Consider the following 22,735-nt stretch of genomic DNA (forward strand, 5'->3'; position numbering starts at 1 on the left):
AGTCACAATATGAGCGTAAGTTAAATCACTGGACTGAGCTGCAGAATCATCTGGAACAGAAGAAGTTACGCATCAGAGACGCCACTGTGTTCTCACATCATCAAAGATATCTCACTTAAAAACAAGTATTAATGAACAATTTGAAATATAGCTGTGTTCCTGTTAAATATGAAATCAATAATCCATAAATGTGATCAATACTTATTACAGAGGAAATAAGATCTTTTACTGAAACAGTGTAACTGTTGTAAAAACTAAATGCTAGTGATTATGTTGGTAATGTAAACTGAGCAGCCTGCGGTGGTGGGTTTTCTGTGAGAGACCCCCCAGACCCTGACCGACTCTGGCTTTGACTGGTGTTCTGCTGATTTCCAGTAGAGGGAGACAGAGATCCTGCAGCTCCACAGTGAAAGTAAAAACACAGCTCACATGCTGTTTCGCTTAAATGCATTTGTTGAAGCAAAAATACATCTTTGAATAAGAGATTTAAACTATACTTTTATATCAGCGACAGTACAAACAGCACAGCTCACAGAAATCTGTCTTTAGTCAGCTGCATAAACTGATACAGGACAGACAAAGTGTGTTTTCAAACCTTTGCTCTTCTTGCAACAGTGAATCAGGCCCAGTATGATAATGAGGAACAAGGTTAGACTCAGTCCCACTGACACTCCGATTATTTCAGATCCAGATCCAGATCCAGAAACTGAAGCTGAAGAAAGAAATATGTGAATCTCCACTTTGTGAACTGTAGAGTTACAGAATGAATAAAATAACATGACACTCTGTTCTCACCTCTGACTGAGAGCCAGCTCTTTGGTGACTCTCCTTTCTCTGGGTGTTTACAGTGGTAGAGACCTTCATCTGACTTTGAGACAGTACGGATGATCATCTCTCCTGTAGTCTGGGTCTGGAGCAGTGATCCATCTTTATAGAAATCAGCTGTGAGGTTTGAGGGCTTTGTGGAGCGAAATAAACAGCGGAGAGTCAAAGAATCTCCCTCAGTCACAGGATGGACAGGACTGTCCAGAATCACATCACCATCTGTAGGGGAGAGTAAAAAAAGTGTGTAGAATACAGTAATGATCTCAGAGAGTCATTGTGAGGTGGATACAGATAATTCCTGCATATACACATACTTTCAGACAACATAATACTATAATATTTTCAATATTTTATTTACATTATAATTCCAATGTTAACCTTTACAAGCCAGTAGCTAGAAGTTATTACTACATTAATACTTTGATAAGCCAGAATTAGAGTGAATTAAGGACTATATGGATTGATTGATTAATTGATGATTACTACTGTATTAAGCAATAACAACAGTGAATTTAGAGTAGGGGGCTGGTTCATATTTAGTGGTCAGTGATTTACTACTGAGCTGTTGATAATTATAAGAAAACACCAAACTAGTGCTTTGAAAAAGACAAATCTTATGGGAGAGTAATTCAGTATTTTTTCAAATCAATTAATTAATAAGCACATATCATATAGATTCTATACTCAGGTGATGGTTGTACACAAGCAGTGTACAGTGGCACTGAACAATGTATCATAATCAGCAGTTATTGGTTTCATAAAATTAACTTGGTAAAGCTTTTAAAATTTTGTGCAAAATATTAGGATGTAAAACATATAAAGAGAAGTTCTGGAAAAAGCTTAATTCATTTTATTGCTTAATAAAGTAGTAATAAGCAGACAGCTACTGGCTTGTTAAGCCTTATAAGTGCACTATAAGAGAATCACCAGGCTTCCTTTTACTGAAGTGTCACTGAAGTGAACCGCATTATACTTTTTTGTTTTATTGCATTATAATTTTATTTATAATTAAATAGCTTTTAAAAATCCCTGTATTCCTCTATATTGAACCCCTATTATTGTTAAGAGTAAAGGAGACTGACTGTGCACTGTGATGTTGAGAGGATCACTTCCTCCTCCAGATTCAGACTGACACCAGTAAACTCCAGTGAGGGATGTGTAGAGGGAGCTGATGTTGCATGTAGATCCTGTAACTGATGAACAATCTGACACCTCCCCACTGTGTGTGTATCGCCTCACTCTCCATCCAGTAGAGTCACTCTGTCCCTCACAGCTCAGTGAGAGAGAGCCAGCACTAAAGTGTTGAGTTCTGCTGGGACTGATGATCAGAGAGGCTGGAGGAGATGAACCTGAACATGCACACAAGATACACATGTAGCATGATGCTAATGCTAAATACTAACTTAACTGAATGGGTTTGATAAATACATACATATGTGTATATATGCATATATTCATCTCTGTATTTCCTCACCAGTGATCCATAATGTCTGTGGAGTGCTGTACTGTGTCTGATAGGCTGGTTCTCCTCTCTCTGCTCTGCACACATAAACTCCTGTGTGATTTAGAGCAGCAGGACTGAGAGTGTAGGAGCCTCCAGCTTCTCTTCTGCTGTCTGACAGGAGCTCTACATGATACAGAACATTGCCATGAACGTCTCTTATTTGTTGTAAGCCTTGTCTGTAGAGAACAGCTCTGTACCAGCTGAATGTCCAGCCTGTAGAGGAGCCTGTAACCTCACAGCTTAGAGTCACTGAGTCTCCTTCAGTCAGCCAGCTCTGTGGAGACACACTCAATACTGCCTGAGCTACATCTGACAGAGAGAACATGGAGAATATAATAGACTAAATCAAGTTTATACACGGTGATAAGATCATTACATACAGTATAATTAATGAGAATATTAAAACAAATCCACAGACTCACCAGACACAGTCAGTGTAACAGCATCACTGATCTCTGAGCTCTGAGAGTCATGTTTTCTTTCTCCTCTGCAGGTGTATTTACCACCGTTAGACTCTGTAACAGAGCTGATTGTGAACTCTTGTGTTCTTCTGTTTGGGGACAAACGGTCATCTTTATACCAGCTGTAAGTCCACTCAGTGTCTCCTCCTGCCTGTATGTCACATCTCAGAGTGACCGCCTCACCTTTAAACACCTGTTTATCAGGCTTTATGGACACCACAGCTTTAGTGCTGTCTGTAAGAAAATCACAGTTCTCAACACTGTTATTACAATGAGAGTCAACATTCTGAGATTAAATAATTCATCTTGTGCAGTACTCTGTTTCATTTATTTAATTAATAAAATACTAGTAATGTATGTACATTACTAGTTCAAAGTCATCTATAGTTTATTCTCATTTTCACATTTCTCATTTATGACTACATCATCATGTCTCCAAATTCACAACATACTTCGATAGCAGGGTACAACAACCTGAGGCTGTCTCCTAGTTTATTAAACATGCATTCAGAAAAAAAATCACACTCTTTCTGATAGCACCATCTGAGAATGACCTGATCTATAATCTGGGTGTGTGAATCATTTATTTAGGACCTTGCAGTTTAACTAAGAGAGAGGAGACAGCATTGCTTGACTTCAGTACCTTTGCTACATCTGTGCCTGTTATAAATGGATGGTAGGGCTGGGCGATAAAACAATAATAATAATTATCCTGATATAACTTTCCTCGATAGAAATATAAGAATGTCCATTAAATGTTTGATACAATACACCACTCTCACACCTCTAGCATCAGCGACTTCCAAGTTTTTGACACGATCAGAGAGGGCAAGGAGTAAAATGAGTCATCAAATATACTTCTGAAACATGGAGTTATACAGTCCCTGTTTGAATGGAACAATCGGCGATCTGTTCTGCTGTGACCAAGTGCAAGTGACGAGATGAGTGGTGTAACTGTACTGTCCTACAGCGACCTTGTTACATCCTAACAAGCTTTAGCAGCAGTAAATCACATCTGCTCCTCACAATACAGCACTGTTACAGCACTCAGACAGCCATATTTTAGTATAAGTGCATTCCCAAGCAACAAAAGTGAAAGAAAGAAGTGAGTTCATGCAAGTTACAGCACTGATTTAAATGAAAGTAAACTGAAGATGATGTATGTGTGGCATTGGAGAGTGAGAGAATGCTAGCTTCCCAGGTTAGGTGTGTTTAGCAGCTGGCTAACTTGAAGCAGCGCTCTGTCACTCATACAGCACAGTGAGTTTAAACATACCTAAAAGGGGGATGTTGTTTGTCTAGTGTGAGAGAATCACACTGCAGTTAATGCTTTTACACAGCGAGCGTCAGATATATTGCAGTTCTTCCACTCTTTAAACTACTATGACAGAATAAATGAATGGATGTGGTAGGAGTGATGGCAGTAAGGCTGTGTGATCCATCACTGACGTACCGAGCTAGCAAATGTTAGCTTTTTGTACTGAGCTGACATTCTTGAGAAACTAAACAGTTTAGCGTTTGTAACCAGATAGCCTAGCACTCGTCACCAGACAGCTAAAAATAATCTGTTTTCTTTCTTAAATTATGAATATTACAAAAACAGCTAACCGGAAACTTTCTCACACTCTCCCATGACAGATTTGTGAATTGTTCTACTGTTCTGACCATAAAGCATAGTTTAAAATAGCAATTAACCACTCAGGAGCAAAAATCAGCCTTCAAACTTGAAAGAAATAATGATTAAAATAATGATTGTCATGACATGTATCAATATTGACTGATATATTTTTTTTTATCGTGGTAACATTTTTGGCCATAACGCCCAGCTCTAGTGGATGGATAAAGTGTTTAAGTCAAACTAGCTCTGTGCTTAATACAGACTACAAAGAGGCAAATCTACTGTGTGCCACTTTGACCAAATAGCCATTTTTGGTACATTTTCTGGCTGTAATGTCTGTAATAAACAGACAGTTTGGAGCCATTAAAAAGTCTCCTTGGAGACCATGCCCCCAGACCCCAGGCTTAGCCCTCATATCCAAAAACATCTAGTGACACTCCTGCTGAGGGTGTTAGATGATATATTAAAATGTGTTTTATTCCCAAACCGGCGCTGATCCTCCTCCAGTAAAGCGCAAGCTTCCTTTTTTTGTTCATGTGCTTTTCTCAGTAACAGCTTTTTGACTGTTACACATCCTTTCAGACCGTCTGGAAGGATGTCAAGAAACATTTATTCAGATCTGAAGCAAGAGTGGAGTTTAATTTTCTCCTGTGTCTTAAAGATGAAAGCTTTAAGTGCTGTTTATCTGATGATGACAGTTTTGATGGTCTACCAGATTGTGCACAATTGTTCCATTTTCTCTTGATCTTTTAATAATTTCTTAAATTCAAGTTTTGAAAAACTCCTGTTTTTTCCACTTACTTTACTTTGTTTTCCCCTTTTCTTATGAAAGTATCTTATATCTAATCGTGATCTTCATGAAACAAGTTCTCTGTTCCATTTGTTAGAGTTTGTAAAAGTGTTAGTGTATTAAGTTTCCGATGGTTTTACAAGCAGGAAGACACTTGTGAGTGTACATTATAGAGATGTTACTCTGCTTCGCATAATAGGAAAACTGTGATAATGCACAGCCTCCTGTAGGAGATTTCTTTAGAACATCACAAGACATTTATAAAACCCACAAGCTCTGTTAGATCAGAGTACAACATGGTTAAGAAGGTTTGTTGGATCTTATTGCAGTTATTTACAACAAATACATGTAATAAAATATTCATTTGATTACATTTTATGGCTTGATGTCAAATATTTCAGGGTAAACAGTGTGAACCAGAACAAGAACTGAACAAAGTATCATTTTTTGCTTTGGTCTGGATGAACTGAATCAAACTACTACATAAAAGGACCCTCAGATTTATGATGCCTTTAAGCCTTTATTAGATCCTAACTGTGCAGTTAACATTCAGCATTATAAAATATCACTCAGTGAAAATCTCTTACTCACCAGTTATGTTTACCCAGAGTGCATCACTGTAGTGTGTGTAGTAGACTGGGTTTCCTCTGCCAGCTCTGCACCAGTACTGACCTCCATCAGAGAGACTAACTGAGCTGATGGTGTAGACGTTGGTGATGGTCTCCTTCTCAGAGTTCTGTGTTTGTTTGGACCAGTAAAACGTCCATCCAGCAGACTGAGGGAGGTTACAGTACAGAGTCACTGTGTTTCCTGTCAGTGCAGCTCCTTCACGGTTTGAGGTGATTGTAGGTCTGACTTTTACTGTTGATAAAGAACAAATTTCAGTTAGTAGAATTTAGACAATCAGCTTTATGTTATTTAGAAGTGTAACTTTTATTTTAGTTTAATGTTTGAAGTAACACAGATAGTAGAGTTAACTCACTATGAGACACACAAGAATGTAACGTCTCCAAAAACACTGAAATGTTTCTAATGTAGCAAATACTTAGTAGCATAATCATGGCAATAAAAACAAACCATGAAACAGCAAGTGTTAGGATGTTTTTTCACTTTTTAAAGCCTTTTTCTGACAGAAAATGAATGTTAGGTGTGCTGTGTTTGTAATACATTGCTGTTACTTTGTTAAAGAATCACAACATGCTCTATTTTGTGCAGTGTGCAAGTTTGACTTGGCTCTTCTTAACTTTTAGGAAAGTAATGAAGTGTTATCACCCTCTACTGGGCTGACATGTTTGTGGGAGCATTTTCGAGTCATTTTTGTTTTCTCGTGTGGAGAAAAGTTTTTAAAAACACTGTTTGTGTGGACAAGTATTATTTTGAATTTAAAACATTTTTCTTTTTTTAAATATCCGGATACGTGTGGACGAGGCTTCAAACTAAACTTTAGAGGACTCTCGAAAAGAATGGAGACAGTGATAAAGGCAAAGGGTGCGTGAGCTCAGTAAATAAAAATGAACATGTTGAGATTATCTTTACTTCTTGAGGTTTTAGTGTACTTTTCTATATTAATATATTTTTTGTTTCTTTTTTCCCCAATGCAGAAAAATGGCTAACTTGTAGGACCACTATATGGCTGTTTTGACTGGAAATGAAATAATGAAGGGTGGTCTGGACATTTGTGTGAATTCGGCCTGTTGACCGTTCACTATTATTATTCTTATACCATTCATAATTCCAGTCATCTCCACTTTCTGTTTCACATGTCAGAGTGACTCTCTCTCTGATGATCACATGATCAGCTGGCTGGACTTTCACTGTAGCTGTTGGTCTCTCTGTTCAAAGTTGTAAAGTCTATTTAATGATAAACATACTCCTAACCTTTGTTAACATATTCTGGATATTTTTCAACCCTATTTGCAACTTTTTCACTGTCAGTGAGGCACTCCTGTCAATCAAACGCAGTGGGTGTGGCCCTCGGAAAGGACTTTTTAGTGCAGGTGTGTTTTAAGAGGAAATGACAAAAAAGTCTAAATGTAGCAGCACTGGTGCAAAGCTAGATGCTTGTTTAGAATGTAGAGGTAACAATAGCAGCTAATGCTATTGACATTTCAACAACCAGATCGCCAACCAGACCAAGGATAATTCTGTTGAAAGTCATTTCCTGTTGTTTTGTGTGGAAGTGATTCTTGATTGACTAGGAGAACTTATGGCTGTCACAGGCACCAATATCAGTGACACTGTGATCAGCATCGGTCAGAGGCTCACAGGAGAGATAGAGAAACACTGGAGAAACACTGTCCTTAACATTTTAGTGCTTTCTTCACTTAAACACATTCATTACAAACAGCCAGGGGTTGTTAACAAGCTGGTGCCTCAATGACACTGAAAATGCAACTGCAACTAGGGGTGTAGATACATTTTAACTTTGGCAGAGCTGCAGCGCAAAAATGATGAAATCCAATTGCAAATGGTTAATAGTTATTCTGTTTTTAACATGTCAGTCTTACCGTTAAGACAATGGAAATTAAATGTCAAAAGAATGTTGCGTTTGGAGTGGAATTTTCCTGGAATGTTGCTTTGGAGTGGAATTTTCTAACACATTCAACTATTAATGATAGAAATAAAGTGTTAAAGATGCCACACTCACCTGATACAGTGAGTGTAACAGCTTCACTGGTGTGTGTGTATATTCGGCCTGTTGACTGTGTTCCCTTACAGGTATAAACACCTGCATGAGACTGATCAACATTAGAGATTTCATATTTCTTCCTTTTAGCATCTCTGAGAAGATTATTATTCTTATACCATTCATAATTCCAGTAATCTCCACTTTCTATTTCACATGTCAGAGTGACTCTCTCTCTGATGAACACATGATCAGCTGGCTGGACTTTCACTGTAGCTTTTGGTCTCTCTGTTTAGAAAAGATAAATACGTTGGAATATCATCTCTCTGACAGTATTCAAAAACATTCACTCTCTGTTAGTTTAAAGACAGAATTTAATTCCATTTGTGTTTTTAAATCGATCACTACTACTGTGGGGAAACTCTAGGAAACTATTTACACAAAAGCCAACTATTGCCTTCAGCCAATGTTATCGGTGTTTATGAGATGAGCTACATGAACTCACTGAGATTTAAGATACTGTGGGCGGGATTTAGTGTGTCTTTTGTTCTGAATTCAGAAGTAATTAGGATTCATTCTGTCTGCATGTTACTTATTAAACTGGTGATGGAGATCAAACAAGCAGTTTCTGGGAAGCGCATATCTGAAAACACAAGATGTGTATCCTTCCATAATGCCTATGCATTTGAGGGAGAATCAGGCAAAATGTTGAAAGATTGTGTAAAATGGAAGATTTTTTTGGAAAACAGTGGAAATCACTATGTATGTACAGGTGAACTTCAGTGTGTTAGAGACATAGAACAATGACTGGTTTGTAGGCCTTCTTGATGGTCATTTTGACTGGAATTAAATAAATGAGAGATCGCTGATGACTTTTGCACAGAGCTGTACATGAATTAATAGAGACTTCTGATATTCTGTGTTTTTAAAGAGAATGTTGCTGATGTGTATAAGACACTATGATGTTTTACACTTGTAATGCACATCTACATTTTAAACTCTTAAAGACAGAAGTAAAATGAGAAAGACGCCACACTCACCTGATACAGTCAGTGTAACAGCTTCACTGGTGTGTGTGTATATTTGGCCTGTTGACTGTGTTCCCTTACAGGTATAAACACCTGCATGAGACTGATCAACATTAGAGATTTCATATTTCTTCCTTTTAGCATCTCTGAGAAGATTATTATTCTTATACCATTCATAATTCCAGTAATCTCCACTTTCTATTTCACATGTCAGAGTGACTCTCTCTCTGATGAACACATGATCAGCTGGCTGGACTTTCACTGTAGCTTTTGGTCTCTCTGTTCAAGGAGGACACATACATTTTAGTGAGATAAACACACACACACACACACACACACACACACACCCACACACACACACACACACACGTAGCATATTATAGACTTTTTCCAAATTTAAATGCAAATTTGAAAATGCTAATTAAATTGTATATTTACAACTGCATTTCCTCATCGTTGCGCTCCAGTTCTGCCAAAATTAAAATCTATCTGCAACCCAGTTTGCAAATCTATTTTCACTATTAACGAGGCGCTCCTGTCAATCAAACACTGTGGGTGGGATGTCAGGAGGGACATTTTAGTGCAGGGTGTGTTTTAAAAGGAAGTGACAAAAAAGTCAAAATTTTAGAGGTACTGGCACAGAGCTAGACACTTCTTTAAAATATTAAAGTAGCAGTAGCAACTGTTGCTAAGGACATGTTTACACTTGCTAAGCAGGCTGAGGATAACTCTGTCAAAAGTTCCTGTTGTTTTGTGTAGAAGTGATTCTTCACCTATTAGGAAAGCTTGTGGCTGTCACAGGCACCAATGTCCATCACACTGTGACCAGAACCGTTGAAGGAAGACTGGTCCTAGAGCAGAGCTAGTTCAAATCTCCCTGGAGCCCTAAGAAAAATTCTGCAAAGGTGCCCTTTTTACCTGACCTATGAGTCACGTAAACTATTTGCAGTTGCTACACAATCAGACCTGACATCCCAGTACTCCCACTACAATCCTCCATCCTTTAAAACGGTTTGCTCTGTCAGTCTAATAATAAATAGATCTATACAGAACAGAATGAAGAACAAGCAAATAATATTTAAAATTATTGATAATACCACTTTTATTTTTATCAGCTGCATCAGGATCATTCAAACCAAATTTCTGTTCATAAATCTTCACAAATAAAATACTATTTATACTGTGGCTACACTTAATACTTGATCATTATTATGAGAGTTGTGCTTCCATATTGCCCAGTATGTCCAGCTAGTCAACATTTTAAATTCAGTGTTTAATCAATAACCAATGTCAATTTGTTGCTGTTGTTTAATTTTGGAAGAGCTGGAGTGCAAACATGATGAAATCCAGTTACAAATGAGCCATTGTTATTCTGTTTTTCACATGTCAGAATCAGAACATTAAGACAATGAAAATCAAATGTCAAAATTTCAACCATTAAACACAGAAATGCACATTCAAATACAAATTTTGCAATTGAATTTGAATTGTATTGTCACACTTTCCTCCATTCCTGCTGTTACTACCTCCCAACCTCAGGTCTTTATTACCCAGAACACCGCACCAGATCACATGACCTCAGATCTCCCTCACATGACTCTACACCGGTCTGCCTCAGCTTACTACTGATTTACCACATCTGTTCCTTGTTTCTTGTACCTGGTTAGTTTAGTATATAAGGCTGGGCTTTAGTTCAGGTTCTTTGAGAAGTTCTGTCTTTGTTTCCTGATCAATACTGAGCCTAGTCTGTCTGTTTCACCATGTATGACCATTGCCTTGTTTGATTTTTGACCTTTCCTTTGGCCTTGCCTTTTCAGTTTTGTTGTATTTTCTGGATTGACTTTGTTTCTGAATTTTGGACATTGCTTTTTGGACTTCGCACATGGTCACTGTTTTCATGATCTGACTTTTGACTTTGGACTGGCTGACCTTGATGTTGGATCCTCCCTTTCTTAATAAACCCATTTTACTTGAGGGTTTGCCTGTGAGCATCTGAATTCTGTTCGAGCCTGTATCTTAAAGGATGCACACTCAAATGAGAAGTGCAGTTAATACAGTTAATGCAGTAAATACACAATGTAATGGCATTTACTTTTGAATCTGAAAAAAAATCCAGAATTTTCTACCACAAATTTAACTGTTAATGGAAGAGACAAAATAAAACAGACACCACACTCACCTGATACAGTCAGTGTAACAGCTTCACTGGTGTGTGTGTATATTCGGTCTGTTGACTGTGTTCCCTTACAGGTATAAACACCTGCATGAGACTGATCAACAGTAGAGATTTCATATTTCTTCCTTTTAGCATCTCTGAGAAGATTATTATTCTTATACCATTCATAATTCCAGTAATCTCCACTTTCTATTTCACATGTCAGAGTGACTCTCTCTCTGATGAACACATGATCAGCTGGCTGGACTTTCACTGTGGCTTTTGGTCTCTCTGTTCAAAGATGATAAATACTTTTGAACCTTTTACAGTCTTACTGAACATGCAGGACAGTATTCAACAAAATTCACTTTCTGTAAGTTTACAAAGAGAATTTTATTCCAGATGTGTTTTCAAGTCAATCTTTACTGCTCTTTTGCATCTCCCACTTTCTGACTGTGGACAAACTCTAACAAACTTTCCATGTGAAATTGAACTATTGACTTCAGCTGATTTTGCCAGTGTTTATGAGATGAGCTGCATGGATTCATTAAGATTTAAAATACAATGGACGTTTTATGCTGGATTGAGACGTAATTTGCATGCAGTCCCACCATGTGTTATGTATAAAACAGGTGCATGAAGCTAATCAAGCAGTCTCTGGGCCGCTTGCATGTAAAAACACAAGATACGCTTCTCTCCATCCTGCATATGCATTTGAGGGAGAGCCACAAAAACATAGGAAGATTGTACAATAATGGAGGTGCAACTGGTTATACATCCTTTTGGATTTAGTAAAGTCTGAGTATCTCACAGCAGCTGGTTTTGAATGGCCAGGGTCAACTGGCCACCCAAAGTTCAATTACAACCTCTAAAACAAAAGAAAGCTACTGAGATTGCCCCTGTAAGCCTTGGTTTGTTATAAACCTTTAATTTTCAGGGTTTAAAACCAGACATAAATTTGCCTTACAGTCTCAAAAGATGACTAAGTGCAGATAAAGTCTAGAACAAAGGTCTTTAAATCTAGACCTAAAATCTAGTTTCTAGTCCTGGATATTGTATCTCTGCCATGGACTTCTAGAAATTAAAACATTAAATACAGCCTGTGGGTTCAGCCATGTGAACTCACTGAGAGTCTGGCAGGTCATGTCATGGATTTCCATGAAAAACATTTTGTGTAAAAATTTCACAACTGTACTCCAAACACTTATACAATTATGATATTGATTTATTTCCCACTTCTGCATTGCCTCTTAAATACAGAGTTTAACTCCCCTTTGGTTGCTAATATCTAACTGGGCTAAGATAATACTTTGCTTGGGTAAAAACCAACACCACCAGGAAATATATTTCACTTCAAATCAAGTTTTTTTATGTTACTAATAAGTGCTTTGAGCGGCTGATTATGGCACACATGAAGGAATTCATTCCATCAACATTGGACCCCCAACAACATGCCTACAGCCAAAATGACTCCACTAAGGATGCCATAACCACTGCCATCCACCTGATCTTATTACACTTGGACAACAAGAACACTTATGTTAGAATGCTGTTTATCAACTTCAGCTCAGCATTTACAACCCCATTTCCAAAAAAGTTGGGACGACATGAAAAGTGTAAATAAATGTAAATGTAAAAATCCTACATTTCATTGAAAATACTACAAAGACAACATATCAAATGTTGAAACTGAGAAATCTTATTGTTTTTTGTAAAATATTTGCTCGTTTTGAATTTGATGCCAGCAACACATTCCAAAAAAGTTGGGACGGGGCAACAAAGACTAATAAAGTTGTGTAATGCTAAAAAGAACATCTGGAGGTTAACTGGCAACAGTAACATGATTGGGTATAAAAAAGCATCCCAGAGAGGCTGAGTCTTTCAGAAGTAAAGAGGAGGAGTTCACAACTCTGTGAAAGACTGCATGATCAAATAGTTCAAGAATAATGTTTCTCAACCTAAAACAGCAAAGAGCTTCTACTTTTCATCATCTATGGTACATAATAACATTAAAAGATTCAGAGAATCTGGAGAAATCTCTGTATGCAAGGGATAAGGCCAAAAATCAGTATGTGCTGGCCGTGATCTTTGGGCCCTCAGGCAGCACTGCATTAAAAACAGATATGATTCCGTAGTGGAAATCACTGCATGGGCTCAAAAACACTTCTGAAAACCACTGTGTGTGAAAACAGTTCATCACTGCATCCACAAATGCAAGTTAAAACTCAAAAACACAAAGAAGAAAATATATATAAACAGGATCCAGACATGCTGCCACCTTCGCTGGGCCCAAGCTCATTTAAAATGGACTGAGGGGAAGTGGAAAAGTGTCCTGTAGTCCAATCAACATTTGAAATTCTTTTTGGAAATCATGGACACTGTGTCCTCCGGGCTAAAGACCACACAGCTTGTTATCAGTGCACAGTTCAAAAGCCAGTATTCATGATGGTATAGGGGTGCATTAGTGCACATGGCGTGGGTAACGTACTCATCTGTGAAGGCACCATTAATGCTGAACAATATATACATGTTTTGGCAACATATGCTGCCATCCAGATGATGTCATTTTCAGGGAAGGCCTTGATTATGTCAGCAAGACAATGCCACACCACATTCTGCATGTATTACAACAGTATGGATCCGTATTAAAAGAGTCCGGGTGCTAAACTGACCTGTCTGCAGTCCAGATCTTTCACCCAATGAAAACCTTTGGAGGGTTATGAAATGCAAAATGCAATAAATGAGCCCCAGAACTGTTGAGCAGCTGAAATCCTATATCAAACAAGAATGGGAAAACATTTCACTTTCAAAACTGCAGTATTTGGCCTCCTCAGTTCACAAACGCTTACAGAGTGTTGTTAAAAGAAGAGGTGAGGAAACACAGGGGTAAACATGCCCCCAACTTTTTTGGAACGTGTCTCTCAGTTCTAACATTTAATATTTTGTATTTATAATATTTTTCTAAAAAAATCTGGTTACATGATTTGCATATCACTGCATTCTATTTTTATTTACATTCTGCACAGCGTCCCAGCTTTTTTGGAAATGGGGTTGTAACACCACCGTACCCAAAAAGCTGCTCAGCAATCTTCACTCACTTGGACTAAGCTCATCTCTCTGTTACTGGGTTCTAGATTTCTTGAGTAACAGACCTTAGGCAGTCATGATCTAGAACAAACTATCCCACTGCATCACTCTAAACACTGAAGCCTTCTGAAGTTTGCTGATGTCATCTCTAACAATGATACACAGCCTACAGAGAGGAAGTTCTGATGTGAAGACAACAATCTCTCTCTGAATGTAACCAAGACAAAAGAGGTGATTAAAGACTTCAGAAGGACACAGACGCCTCACACCCCTCTGCACATCAGCAGTACAGCTGTGGAAACAGTGCACAGCTTCAAGTTCCTGGGAGTGTTTATCACTTACAGTCTCTCCTGGTCACTGAAAACTACCTCTTTAGTGAAGAAGGTACATCAGTACTTCTGTTTCCTAAGGAGACAGAAAAGGCACAGCCTGTGCCACACCAGTACTGTACAGAAGCATCATAGAGAGCATCCTGACCTGCAGCATCACCGTCTGGTATGGAAACTGATCCATCTCAGACAGGAAAGCACTGCAGCGGGCAGTAAAGACTGACCAGTGCATCACTGGGTCAAACTTTCCTGTCAAGCACATCTACACTAAACAGTGTAGAAGAAAGGCGTGCAGCATCAGGAAGGATCCCTCTGATCCGTCACACAGACTGTTTACACCACTGTCATCTGGAAGGAGGCTACAGGGCATTCAGGCCACGTCCTCCAGACTCATGAACAGTTTCTTCCTGCAGGCAGTCAGACTGCTGAACAGATCTACCTGATGGACCTTTAAACATTCTTATTGAACTGTTATCTCAGCCACACTGCTCACTTTCACCTGGTGCACTTTACCTTCTGCACTCAGACACTTTACTGTGAAACTTAACTTTACTCACTGTATATATGCAGTCAGTTTAATCTGTACTTTGTCTGCAGTTTTATTAATCTTTGTGGTTGAATTAATAAACACTACAGTCAATAATCAGTGCACTGATAAAAAATGTTATTATTACATTGAAATAAAAGCAATTCCATGTCTTTGTAATATGTGTGTCTTTTTGTTAGAAAATGTCTGCTTTATCTTAGTGGTGTGGTCTGTATTTTGAAAAGTTTTATTTTGCACATGATTACAATGTTTTTCTTCAAGTACAGAACATCAAATTTTATAAGTTTTCATCATCCTCTACTGGTCTGCTGTCATGCTCATGGAAACATTTTTGCATTCTTGTGGGGATGAAGAGATTTTAAAAAAATGCTGTTGGTGTGGATGAGAAAAAAAAGGAGGAAACAATTTTAAAAACATCTGTATATGTGTAGATAAAAAAACATCCATATATGTGTGGACGAAACATCCGTCTATGTGTGGACAAAGCCTTTGAAAAACTCTTAAAAAGAACGGAAGCGGTAAATACGGTAAAGAGCAGCACACTAAATGCTGAAAGAACTGAGATTTTTTTACATTTACTTGTTGAAGATTCTGTGTATTTTTTTGTTAAATATGTTTTCTACTTTTTTCCCCAATGCAGAAAAATGAATAGTTTGTAGGTTGCTTTTCTGACCGTTTTGACTGGAAATGCAATAAAAAAAGGGTCTCTGACTTTTGAACAGACCTCTATATTTACTCATGGAGGCTTCTGTGATTCTGTGCATTTTAAATTTTGTGATATGTTTATTACAGGATGATGTTTTTATAATACTAATGCACCTTATACTCTTAATGACAGAATTAAACTGCGATAGAAATGAAGTGAGAAAGACGTCACACTCACCTGATACAGTCAGTGTAACAGCTTCACTGGTGTGTGTGTATATTCGGCCTGTTGACTGTGTTCCCTTACAGGTATAAACACCTGCATGAGACTGATCAACATTAGAGATTTCATATTCCTTCCTTTGAGCATCTCTGAGAAGATTATCATTCTTATACCATTCATAATTCCAGTCATCTCCACTTTCTATTTGACATGTCAGAGTGACTCTCTCTCTGATGAACACATGATCAGCTGGCTGGACTTTCACTGTAGCTTTTGGTCTCTCTGTTCAAAGAAGAGAAATACTTTTGAACTTTTTACAGTCTTACTGAACATGCATATGGATCATTCTCCAGAACTGAGTGAGAGTTGAAAACCCATTGTAGACTTTTAACTGATTTGGACTTTAGACTAAAACACTTTGCCTTGAATGAGCCTATAGCTTAATTATGTTTATTTTATTAGAACAAATGAAAATTCTATTTTGTCACTAACGAAACATTTATAACACTATACTGAAACTTTACCAAATCATTCAGTAGTTTTAACTCAGAAATGTTAGTCAGCACATGACTATCAAACACAGCTTTGAACAGCAGCACATAGAAAATCCTAAGAATATTTTAAATCACACAAAGAAATTACTTAATTGTATATATATATATATGTATTTCAGTATTGACAATTCTTAATGTTATACACTGATTTTCAGACTTTGGGATGCATTTATTTCAAAACAGTGAGATCTAACTGCTCTCTACGTGGCCATGATGAACAGAGATGCAGTTTCACTTCATGCTCTAAAATGTAGGGGTGTGGCTAAAATAAGGCTCTGCCTATGGGACAATAAGGAACAGCATTTTTTGAATAGTGTTTTTTTTTACCCTAAAATGAATCAAAATGATATTTTAAATAAAAATCACTGAGAAATGTAAATATTATTCTATTTATATTATTTTTTGGAAGTTATGATTTGGGAGAGCCACCTCTCAACAGAAAGTCTCTATAAATTATGATTTTGTATGTATTTAGTTCATTACTGTTTTATTTTCCTTTTTTTTTTTTACAATGGGACAGTTTTGTAGAATTAATTTGGTAAATGAATTTGGTAGAATGATCCATATAGACTCTGAGGATTCATCAAATTATTTCAAAACTTTGTGGGTTCTTGTGAACTAATTTTGTGATTTTTTTACACAATCATTCTGAAATCAAATCATTTTAAAAAAAGAAATCAGAAAACATGACATACCTCTCACTGTAATCCTGATGGGATTACTGTCCTCTGACTGATAGTCTCCCCTCTTTGCTATACACTTATATTCTGCTTCTCCTGGATTAGACACTGTTATACTGTATGTTTTCAGATGATGAGGTGGTTGTACCCAATCAGAGTCTTTCTTCCAGAAAAAGTTCCAGTTAGCCTGATACGGCGGCTCACAGCTCAGAGTAACTGTGTCTCCAGTATAGACTGAGCTCTGAGGATCCACACTCAGTCTGGGTTTATCTGTTCATATAAAATGATGAAGTCAGCAGAGCTAATTTACTCTTTATAATATCAGTAGTTTGTCATCATAATCACATGATTTGAGAGTAATAAGTTTAATGTTTCTATGTTCTATGAATGAGTTTGTTTAGTCAGGCTGCACTTTAACTTCTGACTTTGTATCTTCTTTAAGAACTCTTTATGATCTTTGATCTATTATACATTAATAACTTTAACTTAAATTACAATTTTCAGTTGTATTAGATATAAAAATGTGTTCTTGCTTGTGATTTTACTTATTTTGAACACTCGTCTATCAGGATTAAGATTTTAGTGAAGACTGTATAGCAGAAATGTGACAGACGTCAGACTGAAGCTGAAGTTTTGTTTTCTCCATTATTTTTTCAGACCTCTTCATCACTGCTTTATGTATCTATTTCTTATCTGATCAGTTGGAGTTCTAAAACAATTAAACTGTATTACTCAAGAAAGAACAAGATCTAACAAATGTTTCTCACAAAGTCCAACTTTTGCCATCAGCTGATGTTGGCAGTTTTTTGAGATGAGCTACATGAACTCATTGTGAAATCAAAAAAATTTGATTTTTTTTTCCCTTCCACTAATATTCCCAGTAATCTCCACTTTCTATTTCACATCTCTCTCTGATGAAGAGATGATCAGCTGGCTGGACTTTCACTGTAGCTTTTGGATGATACTGTTGTAATGTCAATATGAAGTTTCATTGCAAAATGCTGTATATCTGTTCCTAACAAATTTGTATATAATAATTTTTTGAAAAAATAACATTTTACTGTAATGGAAAATGCATTTTTATTTCTTTAATAAAGGTGGTATTAATCATAATATAGCTTTGACATTTACTGCATTTTATAAAGACTGCTATTGACAATGTTTATTATTAAAAATTTTGCAATGAAACACTTCATATATACTGTTTGAAGATGTTGTATATATAAAAATGCTAAAATGAAGATCAAATGTCCATATGTTCAAATATGTTAAAAAGACAAAGGTTTCATGGGGTGTCCTAATTTTTTCACATGACTGTAGTCACATTAATGTTTGTGAGTTAAATATGAAGAATAAGATGAGCATGTAAGTGTACATAAAGCTAACGAAATACTGTAGTAGATGTTGATGTAATGATTCACCTTGAGTTTGTCCACAGTGGATGAGCACAATCAGCACTAAAGCAGGAGAGAATCAGAGGACATGATGCATTATTGTGAAATATTATCTGGTATCATAGGTAGAATGAATAAGTCTGAAAAGGCTGTGCACAACTGGAGAATCAGCTCAAATCACACAGTGTGAGTAATAATCACCATGAACAGCATGCACATGCATGGTTCACCATCACCACAACTTCTGTTACTTTATCATGATTAGAATGAAGAAAAAAATGTAATTTTCAAAAGACATGCAAATAAATAAAACACTGAAAATCTACAGTTAAAACACAACCCTGCTTTCAGCTCAAGAGCAAGTCAAACAGGTTTAAATAGAACACGGTTTTGGTCAGAGGCTAAAGTTCAGCCTCAGCACAACTACAGACGTCATATTAATAAAATGTTTCAGTTTTATAGAACTTGTGTTTGCTGTTGTACTTTGTAGTCAAACATCATTTTGCTAGACTTTTCTAGCTATTAAAACCAGCCCCTCAGCCTTTAATGAGGGACCTCGACTGTGAGGTAAATATGGCCACTTTGGGCTGAATTCAAATTCAAAAACACTAAGTGTTCAAAACTTAGTGGAAGATGGACACAACATAGAACCTAAAATGTCTAGATAAGCTCTTTCTGAAGTTAATTATCATTCACAACATCTCACAACAAGACCATAAATGAAATGAAACTCCTGATACTCTGACTTTAACATCAAAGTAAAGCTTATAACAACAACTTTTTACAGCAGCACTGACTCTAATAAAGATATACAGAGAAGCTTTACTCACAGAGCGTCACAGAGAGCGAACTGAGCTCCATACTGTCCCAGTAATGACTGACTGACTATTCTGTGTTAAACCCTCAACATTTCCTGTGTTCTTACACACGCAGTACAAGAAAGAGCGAGAGAGAGAGAAAGAGAGAGAGAGAGAGAGAGAGAGAGAGAGAGGCGGAGATTCAGTCATAAAATAATATCTAAGAAAAACATCTGAGCACTTCATTAACCTGCAAATTGATCAAAGCTGTATGATTACTTATGACCTTAAATTAAATATTAAAAATATTTAAAAATATTTTTCAAAGATTAGATTGACAGTTCAAGTTGAACGCAGGGCATGTACTACAAATTTTGGTCAGTTTATACCTGAAAAAATGTTCCACCAAAAATCCTTCCAAACTCATACAGTAGTTGAGAGAAAAAGTTTAATAAAAGAAACAGAACTGACCCATTAGAGGGTCATCACAAGATTTCTTCTCTCCTCATTAAAGGCCTTTCAGTGGCTTTACTCTGAAACAGAATCCTGAAATGGCTTTTGTTTTAATATCAGGACAAGGAGTCTTGTTTTAGCAAGTTTTAAAGAGTTATTGCTGTTTCTGTAGGTGAAGAAAATTAAACTAACTTAGACTAAAAAAGATGCAATAAAATGCAGCTCTTAGAACAGACAATTTAATTCTACTTAGATTTAAAAGCCTTATTAAGTAAGTGTGTTTTAAGATTATTTTTAAAAGTACTCTGAGAGTTTTGGATAGAGAATTAAGAGCTTGCAAGCTGATTCAGCCTCTTCAGCTGAACTTCTGAATTTCTTTGATGACCTGAGTGACCTTGCTGGACCATTACAGTTCATTCTAAAAGACACAGGTAGCCAGTGAAGGGATATGAGGGCAGTTTTAATGTGATCTCTCATTCTAGTGTGTCTGAGGTTTCTGGCAGCAGCATTCTGAACTCTGCGTTTAGAGCTCTTCAGTAGGTCAGATAAGACAGTGCTGCAGTAATCCAGTCTAGATGAGACTGAGGCTGCAAACATGTTCACTCTCAACAATGGAGAGAATGTTACAGACCTGGGAGAAACTGCAGAGGTGATTATATGCTGTTTTGCAGATATCAGTGCTGTGTTTCTCAATACTGATGTCAACATCAGAAACCATGGCTGGATTCTTGATGTAGATTTCCACCTTCACAGAGAAAGAATCTAAAACAAAGATACAGTTTTCTTGGAGTCACATTTCCAAATTCTCTACCTTATTTGTATTTCCTCTGCAGGAAGTTCTGAGAAAGACATGTTTAGCTTGATGATGTCAGCATGCTGATAAAAATAAATTTAGTTTTCAGTATTTATACTAACAAGAAGAAAATATAGCTATTAAATTATGAAGGGTCCAGAATTGAGCCTTGTGGGACACCACAAAATACTGCCTGAGTGTCCAGTGCAACAGTCATGACCACTTAATTCAAACCTGAATCAGTCTAACCAGAGATGTAAGCCCAGTTCTTCAACCAGTCAAGTAAAATCCCATAGTCATTATCAGTGGTTTTAAAGGCAACACTTACATGTCAGAGAACCAAGATAGTTTCCAAATCTCAAATAATTTTGTCAAGAATTGTGATGTTATAGAAAGGTCTGAAAATAGCAAGCATTGACAATATTTGAAATTGACAATATTTCGGAAGTCCACTGACAATAAGCTATAACCAGTACTATGGGCTGACTGCTCACTTGTTTTCTCTTATGGCAGTAATTTTTAAACTAAAGAATTTAGCCAACTTGTTAAATTTATAAGTTGAAAATAATTCAGGTGTGATATTATAAGAGGTTAAGCCATCTATCTACAGTGAAAAAGCAATTTGAGGTGGTCAGTTAGGGACAAGAACTAAGAATTCCTACCAAACTTCATTTCATTATCAATGTATTTGAAAGTGTGGTGTAATCTGGTGAACTGTCGTCATTGCCTTTAAACTCTTCTGCTGACTGCGTATCTGACTTTAGAGCAGGGTGGGGGTCCTGGACGGCCGGATTCCTGCACAGTTGGGTGATTTTCCTGCTCAAAAACACCTGATTCAACTATTCAGTTCTGCACCAGGTTTAGTTGGAGTCTTAGAGCAGAAAAAACCCAAGCTGTGCTGGACTCTGGGCCTCAGTTTCCCACCCCTAATTTAGAGCTTTGACCAAAGGTTGTGTTAAATGTGACTTTAAAAAACAGCATGGATGGTTTCAGTTCCTCATTCGTTGATGATGTCATTACCACTAGAACAGAAGTCAGACCACAAACACATCTAACTCCTCTCTGCTCTCAGCATTCAGACATTATAGTCTGGGTGTGAGTTTGGCTGATGAGGTGCACAACAGTTCTACTAATAGATTATAGATATGTGAGCAGTGAGACGCTCCCATAGTTGTCTGTGTCTGTCTGTGTGAGTGAGATTTTATAATAGAGTGTTCACTTGTAAATACATGGTGCTGCTGCATGAAAAAAAACTTTTAGACAAGACAAAACGTTACAAACACCTAATTACAGTTCAGTTCTGTTGACTTGATTAATGTCTGTTCATTTGATGTACAAATTTATAGGGTGATTGAAGGCTGGTGCCAGTTCACTGCTGAACAAGGTGTGAGTGAGGTTCCTTCTCCAGCCAGTGTAAAGGCCTTTATTCACGGAGCACAATTTATTCAGGTGATTTTTTGGAAATCAATAAATTACTTACAACACATGATGAACTGATCATAGTTTTCTTTATCTTTAATAATTACATTAAATTAAGAATAATGCACACTAAAAAGACAAAAATATTGGGACATCTATGGGAGCTTTTATGACATCCCATTCTAAATCCATAAGCATTAATATGGAGTTGGTCCCTTTTGCAGCTATAACAGCTTTCACTCTTCTGAGAAGCTTTCTACAAGATTTTGAAGTGTGTCTGTGGGAATTTTTACCCATTTATCCAGAAGAGCATTTGTGAGGACACTGATGTTGGACGAGAGGGCCTGGCTCACAATCTCCGTTCTAGTTCATCCCAAAGGTGTTCAGTAGGGTTGAGGGCTCTGTGTGAAGTTCTTCCACACCAAACTCACCCAACCATGACTTTATGGACCTTGCTTTGTGCACTGGGGTTCAGTCATGCTGGAACAGAAAAGGGCCTTTCCCAAACTGTTCTCACAAAGTTGGAGGCATACAGTTGTCTAAAATGTCTTGGTCTGCTGAAGCATTAAGATTTCCCTAGAGCTAAGGGGTCTAGGCCAACCCCTGAAAAACAACCCCATAGCATAATCCCTCCTCCACCAAACTTTACAGTTGGCACAGTGCAATCATGCAGGTGACGTTCTCCTGGCTTTCACCAAACCCAGAATCGTCCATCAGGCTGCCAGATAGAGAAGTGTGATTCATCACTCCACAGAATACAAGACAGATAAGGACAGCAGGTAAAATGTAAATAAAAACAGAAAGCAG

General features: G+C 37.2%; 1 protein-coding gene and 1 long non-coding RNA gene across 2 annotated transcripts; both read right to left on the minus strand.

The window, feature by feature from the left end:
• Window positions 1-12: 12 nt before the first annotated feature.
• On the minus strand, window positions 13-16,010 carry LOC118814055 (sialoadhesin-like; the record flags this gene model as incomplete). Its single annotated transcript, XM_036579722.1, has 7 exons — window positions 13-50; window positions 596-712; window positions 796-1,044; window positions 1,908-2,174; window positions 2,300-2,638; window positions 2,752-3,024; window positions 15,854-16,010. Coding segments are annotated over 7 exons (1,440 nt in total), but the record flags the coding sequence as incomplete, so codon positions are not given.
• A 1-nt stretch (window position 16,011) lies between these two features.
• On the minus strand, window positions 16,012-18,832 carry LOC118813402. The gene is made up of 3 exons (XR_005007639.1): window positions 18,494-18,832; window positions 17,088-17,342; window positions 16,012-16,120 (listed from the first exon to the last, which is right to left on the minus strand). It is a non-coding gene; the product is annotated as an uncharacterized LOC118813402 (long non-coding RNA).
• Window positions 18,833-22,735: the final 3,903 nt, after the last annotated feature.

This window comes from Colossoma macropomum, unplaced genomic scaffold, assembly GCF_904425465.1.
Source record: "Colossoma macropomum unplaced genomic scaffold, Colossoma_macropomum, whole genome shotgun sequence".
Classification (NCBI taxonomy): Eukaryota; Metazoa; Chordata; class Actinopteri; order Characiformes; family Serrasalmidae; genus Colossoma; species Colossoma macropomum.